Here is an 8,080-nt window from a genome sequence, read left to right as displayed (position 1 = left end):
TGATGCCTCCTGACCGTACTAGGTATAGAATGCTGAAGATAAGTATTGATCACATTTCATGGAATCTCCCTTAACATGTTCACAGTAAATGAAAGCAGTGGTTGAAGGTTTTCCAAGAGTATGAAAAGACTCTGACCAAGAGAAAAACAAATGGCATATGATACCACTTATGTGTGCAATCTAAAATATTACACATTCTAAATAAAACAGAATCATAAACATAGAAAGCAGACCTGTGGTTGCCAAGGGGGAATAGGTGGTGGTGGGGGGGATAGAATGGGATTTGGAATTAGCAGATGTAAGCTACCATATACAGAATGTGTAAATCATAAGGTTCTATTCAACACAGGGAACTATATTGAATATCCTGTGATAAACCATAATGGAAAGAAATTTGAAAAAGAATGTGTGTGTGTGTGTGTGTGTGTATATATATATATATATATATAAAACAGAATCACTTGTCTGTACAGCATAAATATTGTAAATCAGCTATACTTTTTTAAAGTAATAAAATTAAAAATAAAATTTTTTAAATGAAGACTTTGAAATTAATAACAGCTTATAATAATATTTTCAACTTAGACATCATAGATGTGTTTCTGCAAAATAAAAGCATTTGCCACACCAGAAAAAGAAAGAAAGGACACTGACCATCTCAGAGGATGGATGAGTTAGAGAAGCTGGGGTGTAAAGGCGTATCCTAAAACATGTTGAGCTGGTGTCAGCCCCAGTAGGAACTCTCTCTCAGTACCCCCACTGAAAAAGAGAATTCTAGGATGCAGCAATTTCTAGGGCAAGTCTTACAGTTTATCAGGTCACTAAGAAATGGGCAACTCAGAAGACAAGTAGCACTCGCTGGGACAGAGAATGACTGCAGACGAGGGGAAAGCCTGAAACTCAGGAAAGGTTCTGAGAGGCTAGGGGAAGAGTATGGTCACGAGGCCTCATTTTCTTCCTGCCACCCCCACGTCTCTTACACAAACGAAGAAAAACCACATGATTGATTGCAAGGCAAATCATTTATTGAACAGGTTGAGGAAGGTTTTATCCATGGCACTGTTGTCCTGAATGGGGCAAAGGGAATCGGAAATCTGAAGGAAACTTTGATTCTCGGTGAGCTGCTAAGTGTTCCTAGATAATTAGGGAATATCCTGAAGATGCAGAGACGGTGCCTTCACATGTGATAGTGATGGAAGTCAGGTCCCAGCACTTGTCATAAGATGGGAACCATGGAAGAGAAGATTCTGGAGCCCAAATCAGGTGGCACTAAATAAGCAAATGAGAATGAGAACACAAAAGCATATTAAGTGCTTCTCAGATTGAACTGAGGATAAAGAGAATTTCTATTTCCAAAAATACATTGAAGAAATAGTCACCAACCTGCATTCTAACCCATGCTATTTGCCAGAATAGGGAAAGGGAGGGTGTTAGTGACTCTTTTCCTGTTTTTTTCTATTTTTGATCCCATCTTAGCCTGCCCCAACTGAGCCTATGAAAAGAAGAGTGGAAGCAATGAAGGATGCTAGGCTTCTTTCTGCCATCTTCAGCACTGATAGTTTTAAAGTGTCTTTGACAAATTGGCAAAAGCCATAGCAATCTTTTATTAAATGCTGACTTTATGTAAGCCATAGTTGCTAAGACTTTCACTTACATTATCTGAATGAAGCCACACAATAAGTCTGAGACAGGAAACAGAGGAGGAAACTCAAGAGTCTATTTTCCAGGTTGGAGGACAACTGGGAGCTCAGACAGCTCTGTTTCCAGATTACAAGTTAAGGATGTGCAGAGACTGGAGGGAGAAATCTTTTCCATATATTGGAGGGTGAGATGGGCTTTCAGGATTAGAAGATGGACTACAAACACAGAATGTATTTGAGTTTCATATTTACATCCTTTTCCCGTTTAAAACTGTAAGTCGAATACTGATTTTTCCCACATTATCAATTACTGAGCCCTTTTCTGCAGCATTATATTCACACAGTAATTCTGTAAGGTAGACATCATTGTTCCCTTTTAATTGGTATGTGATTTGCTTTAAAAGCTCTTGGCAGGAGTAGATCCTGAACCCAGGTCCTGTAACTCCAAATTTCAAGCTCTTCCTACCAAATTATCTTTACTGTGATTTTTTAAATCTTCTACTGTAAACCCCTAGTGCTTCTGGAAGGTACTGAGCCCGGGCCGCCGCGTCCCCAGCAGAGCTCACCACTGCAGCCCTAGGCCACTCCACTCCCTCGCGCCTGGAAGCAGCGATCTGTAGAGGCAGAGAAGAGCACATTCAAACTCCAACCCCAGTGTATTTCCCAGAATGAAACCAGATGGTTTTCCAGGTTAGGACAAAGGGGACTGAATGGGGGTATTAACTCCTCTTGGATTTCTCCCTTCAGTACCATTCCTACTCAGCAACATGGGACTTCAGGCAGAGAAAGCCAGAGATAGCTCAACTTACCCTCTTGGGTCAGGTCAATCACGTTTTCCTTAACAACTCCATACTTCTGGCAAATTTCCACAAACTTGTGCTTGAGTTCTGGGCTCGTATCTGGTTCTCGGGCTGTGGGAAGAGTAACAGGGAGGGCTTTGTCCTGTTTCCTGGTGACTGAGGCTCATGAGAGGGGTGGGTCTCCGGCCGAGTGGGAAAGGGAATGGAACTGATTGCGTGCTCAGGCACAAGTCTCAGGGATGGAAAAAAGTCTTTCTTGAATGTGACACCTCTAGGATATCTTTCTGGCACAATGAGAGAATCATCATCTTCCCATCACTGAGCCTGAGAGATTTTACCAAAGGGGAGCATCTGTCTTTAATGAGGAGAGAGGTCCCAGGGTACCATTGGGAGGTCCACTCTGTCTCCAGGCTTCCTTCCTTCCCTGGTCTCCCCACCCTAAGATGAGCGCCAGCGTGAAAATACTCTACCGTAGAGCTCTAGCAGTTTGTACGAGTCGCTGAAGTTCTCAAGATAAAAAATAATATGGTGACTATAGTTCACTTCAAGTATGCGAAATATATTTTTTCCATCATCTGTGGAGAAAACAAAACATAGCTCAGAAGTTCTTAGGTCTGTGGGAGGGAAGTAAATCCTTTTACTTATTCTCTCCCACACAACAAAACCTGGAAGAAATAGTGATGTCTGCTGCCTTCCATCTGCATCTCTCTAGGCATCTTGAGGCAATGACCATTAGGGGTAGAAAAATTCAGTCACAGAAGTAACTTCCCCTCTATCCTGACACCTGAGACTTACCTACCTCCTTCAACCATCTCTGCCAACTACGTGCCTCTGTCTTCTCTACAAGCCCCATTGGCCTTATATACCCAGTGCTATATCCTGAATGATACACTGTGGCAATGATCTTTTGACATTGTCGGAAAGTGGGGCAGGGAACTACCCTGCTGATCCAGTGGTTGAGAATCCATCTGCCAATGCAGTGGACACAGGTTTGATCCATGGTCCAAGAAGACTCCACATACCTCGCAGAAACTAAGACTGTATACTCTAGAGCCCACAGTCCCAACTACTAAGCCCATGAGGTGCAAGTGCTGAGCCCGAGAGTGCTAAAGCCATGAAGCCCATGATCCACAACAAGAGATAAGCCGCCGCAATGAGAAGCCTGGGCTTTGCGACTAGAGAGTCGCCCCTGCTTGCTGAAACTAGAGAAAGCCTGAAAACAGCAAAGACTTGGTGTAGCAAAAATAAATAAATCTATTTTTTTAAGTAGGCAAAGAATGAGAAGCTGTCCTTCCAACTTGCTTTTTATTTGCCAACTTCCTTCTGTTGCAGGAAGTACATATGACCAAGCTGCTTTCTCTGTCTGATGGTATTGCATGCCAGGCACTGGCTTTGACACACACATTTCTGCCAAATTTAGGATATTGGCTATTAGATGGCCACATTAGATTATTATTATGCATATCAGGAACTGATCAAGATCCTGGACTTTAGCAAATTCCTTGCACTTGGAAGTAGAATTTAGAAAGATTTTTTTTTTAAAAACATACTCACAGCTAACAGTGTATACGCCATCCTCTCCTGTGCTGTCAGAAACCAAAGGAAGCTCAGTACACACTCCGTTTACCCTGTAAAACAGAATGAGCTGATGCCCAAGAGATCCTGATGGGATTGGCTCCCTCACATTCTACCTGAGTTTCCCATTCCACTGATTAGCTGTTGACCATTTTGGGTATAGTGTCCAAAGCACTTTTATTTACATTATTTCATTTCATTTGGTACTTTAGAATGAGTCCACGACTTCTTTCCCTATGCCTCTATCACCTCTTCCCACTATTACTATTATGACAGCCACTTGCCTAGAGAATTAGCTGGGTTCTGACCCAGTGCCAACTTCTCAGATAGTGACTTACAAACATCATCTCACTTGATCCTCACAAAAATACACAGAGAGAATTATGTCATTGTCTTTTACTCCAGAGAAGACTGAGGAAGAAACAGATGAATTTTCTTGGTAACTCGGAGATTCAAGAACTGGATCAGCTATTGATTCTGAATCTGGTGCTCTTAACCTGTGATGTCTTTCCATACTACTAATGATCTGACACCCCTCTACCCATTACCTCCTCAACTCCCACCGTAATCCAAGTCTATGCCCTGACCAGTAATGATGAAGAAGCTGAAGTTGAATGGTTCTATGAAGACCTAGAAGACCTTCAAGAACTAACACTCAAAAAAGATGTTCTTTTGATTATAGGGGACTGGAATGCAAAAGTAGGAAGTCAAGAGATACCTGGAGTAACAGGCAAGTTTGGCCTTGGAGTACAAAATGAAGCAGGTCAAAGGCTTACAGAGTTTTGTCAAGACAACACACTGGTCATAGCAAATACCCTCTTACAACAACACAAGAGAAGACTCTACACACGGACATCACCAGATGGTCAATACTGAAATCAGATTGAATATATTCTTTGCAGCCAAAGATGGAGAAGTACAGTCGTCAAAATAAAGACCTGGACTGACTGTGTCTCAGATCATGAACTCCTTGAGTTCAGATCAAGAACTCAATCTTCAAGAAAGATTGACGGCAGGAGGAGAAGGGGATGACATAAGATGAGATGGTTGGATAGCATCACTGACTTGATGGACATGAGTTTGAGTAAGCTCCGGGATTTGGTGATGGACAAGGTAGCCTGGCATCCTGTAGTCCATGGGGTTGCAAAGAGTCGGAAACGACTGAGCAACTGAACTGACCTGAACTCCCATTTACATGTATTCCTGTCCCAGTTCTTATCTCCAAACCTAGAAATGTCACAGGTTTAGGTTCATCAAGCCTTGGGTCAGTGCTAGATGATGGACCCCGATTTTAGGTACAGATGCAGAATGTATGCATACGTATGTGTCTACGTGTTTGTGTGTAAAGGTCCAGGACCATATTCAGACTTCTATGTTTCCTTTCCCAAGCAAAAAAACCCATACTTACTTTGTATGAAATTTAAATGACAATGAAGAATTTTCCAAGACATCGATGTGTTCCACAAAAACTCTCATGCTACCATTTTCTTCTATCTTTTCCCTGTGGTCTGAGGCCAAGAGAATGGAATACCACTCCCCTGCAATCTAAAATAAATCAATAAAATGATTGTGTGAGAAAAGAGGAAAGGAATACAACATGAACCCTTGTCTCCTTGTACCCTGACCTCTGGGCCAGGACTCAACATGGTGATGTGAAGATGAAATTAGACTCTGGTTGATTGGTGTCATATCGAGGACACTTGCCACTGCTCACTGTTCCTCCTGTAAGTTGAAGCTTCCCCAAGTGTTGTCACCTTTTAACATGGCACCTCTGCCCTTAGACCAAGGTTTGAAACCTCCCATTTCCTCTACTATGTCAAGGAACTCTTGCCCTCACAGATCGCCACCCTGCTTCAGAATCTTCCAAACTATGCTGCAAAATTCAAAGTCACTATGCTTCCCTGCCCTTACCTTTGGAATATCAAAGTTGCTTCTCACAACATCAGAATTTCCCTCCTGGGCACAGACTAGGGTCAGCCCCAGACACAGCAGCAGCAGCAGCTTCATCTTGGCAGGAGACAGCGCTGTCTTCTCTACTGTCACTGGGAGTGAGTCTCTTCCTGATGGTGGCTTGGCTCCCCAGGGCCCCTTGTTTTATATCCACTCCAGGTCCAGTTTACTGTCCTCAAGGCACCACCTCTGCTCCTCCCCCAATGTGAAATGGGCTGTCATTCACTTAGGTGAGGCCAAGGACTGTTCCTGACCTTTTGAAGTTGGCAACATCATCTCTTTTAGATCTATTTAGTGACCTTAAATTTCTCAAAACAAAAACTCAAGAAAAATAGTGGAGGCTTGAAAGGGCTGCCTTGTGGATCCAGATTTAACTGTGGATCTGGCTTAGAATCCAAAATCCAGTTACATGTGGCAGAAAGGGAGCCTAACCAGGAAGTGGGCTGTTTGGAGACCCTGTGTCTCAGTGGAATTTGGAGAGTCACTCCATTTTGATAGCCTCAGAAACAAAGAAACTGTCTCTGCCAAAGGTGAGGGTAACTATCACAAAGCATTAACACAGAGTTGGTTAAAACAGGGTTGAATAAAATCTTAACAACGTCTTTAAAGTATGGTGTCTGATATTCCGTACATTTAAATGCCTTTTCCTTATTCTCTGAACTCAACCCCTGTACTTTCTCCTTTCTACACAATGACTGAGCAAGTGTTTAATCACCATTTATACCTCACCATTCATAGGTCTCATAAGATAAATAGAGAAGTACAAGATGCCATCCTTCCTTCAAGGAAGGTGGGGAATTGCTTCATATACTCTGGAAGAACTTAATCTTACAAGCATGAAAATAACTCCAGTGAGTGTGACCAAGTCCAGACCATCATTGATTAGCAAAGGGGTGATGGTAGGAGGCAGTATCATGAAGAAAGTGCCTAAGTGGACTTCCCTGGTGGTCCATTGGTTAATCTGCCATCCAATAGAGGGATGTGGTTCCATCCCTGTTCGGGGAATTAAGATCCCATATGCCACAGAGCAACAAAGCTCATGAGTGACAACTACTGAGTCCATGTGTCTGAACTACAGGGCCCACATGCCACAAGTAAGACCCAATACAGTAAAAAATTAACACATATTTTTAAAAACGGAAAATGCCTAAGAACACAGGTTTTGGAGTCATGGAGACCTGAGCTTCCTTCCTATCTCTGCCTTTTTGAAGCCATGAGGACAGATTTAAGATCTCTGAACCTCAGATTCCTCATCATGGGGATAATTATACCTGCCAGTGAGTCACTGAAGGGATTCAGCGAGACTCTTTGTGTGGAACCCTCAACAGAATGTCTAGCACATCTTGGGCTGGTGGGTCAGAGACTTATTCCTGGAGACGGCAGGGCTTGGGGTGGGTCTTGCAAGCTAGGGAGGGACTGCAGAAGTGCAGAGCATGTGGGAAGAACCTGGCAGGTGAGAGGACAATGTTGTGTTAGGGTCCTTGACCCTCAACTGGAGCTTGTTAAAAGCTACAGCACATTCTGCCTTGCTCAGCGGGTCTGACTCTGGGTGACCCACGGACTGTACCCCACCTGGCTCCTCTGTCCACAGAATTCCCTAAGCAAGAATCCTGGAGTGGTTTGCCATTTCCTTCTCCAGGTGATCTTTACAACCCGGGAACTGAACCCAAGTCTCCTGCATTGGCAGGAGGATTCTTTACCGCTGAACCACCAGGGATTCCCAATGGTCCCCTTCTGTGCCCCTAAGAGAGAGAGTGACTGGTGTCACGAGAGGAGCAGGCACAGGCAGTGGACCTAGGAATTGTGGCATTCTATCTATGCTTGCTTTAAAAGTTTTCCCAGGGACTTCCCTGGTGGTCCAGTGGTTAAGACTTTGCCTTCCAATGGAGGGGACATTGTTCTCCTGGTCTGGGAGCTAAGATGCCACATGCCTTGTGGCCAAAAAGTCAAAACATAAAACAGAAGAAATACAGCTACAGATTTTTATAAAAATGGTCCATATTTTTAAAAAATTCATCCCAGGTCCTTGTGTGACCATTACTAGCTCATGCTTAACTGATATCCAGTCACTGCTATTTTGTCATCATAGGTGGGTTGTGGGTTTCCAAGCCCCTG

The 8,080-nt window shown here is 43.3% G+C and overlaps 1 protein-coding gene across 1 annotated transcript; it reads right to left on the bottom strand.

Moving 5' to 3' along the window:
- Positions 1 to 1,186: 1,186 nt before the first annotated feature.
- On the bottom strand, positions 1,187 to 6,022 carry LOC133071379 (salivary lipocalin-like). The gene is made up of 7 exons (XM_061163981.1): positions 5,927 to 6,022; positions 5,424 to 5,560; positions 3,995 to 4,068; positions 2,911 to 3,015; positions 2,450 to 2,551; positions 2,207 to 2,254; positions 1,187 to 1,269 (listed from the first exon to the last, which is right to left on the bottom strand). The coding sequence occupies exons 1-6, from the start codon at positions 6,020 to 6,022 to the stop codon at positions 2,217 to 2,219; spliced, it is 552 nt and encodes a 183-aa protein (XP_061019964.1). The 3' UTR covers positions 1,187 to 1,269; positions 2,207 to 2,216.
- Positions 6,023 to 8,080: the final 2,058 nt, after the last annotated feature.

This window comes from Dama dama, chromosome 16, assembly GCF_033118175.1.
Source record: "Dama dama isolate Ldn47 chromosome 16, ASM3311817v1, whole genome shotgun sequence".
NCBI lineage: Eukaryota > Metazoa > Chordata > Mammalia > Artiodactyla > Cervidae > Dama > Dama dama.
This window is presented reverse-complemented; position numbering and strand designations above follow the sequence as displayed.

Bases quoted from the DNA above. Each gene is read 5' to 3' on its own strand.
- LOC133071379 (XM_061163981.1), bottom strand. From the start codon at position 6,022: ATGAAGCTGCTGCTGCTGCTGTGTCTGGGGCTGACCCTAGTCTGTGCC. The intron at 4,069-5,423 runs GTAAGTATGGGT...TCTGTTTTACAG, and splicing joins TCATTTAAATTTCATACAAA to GGTAAACGGAGTGTGTACTG. The intron at 3,016-3,994 runs GTGAGTATGTTT...TTTTCTCCACAG, and splicing joins TGGCGTATACACTGTTAGCT to ATGATGGAAAAAATATATTT.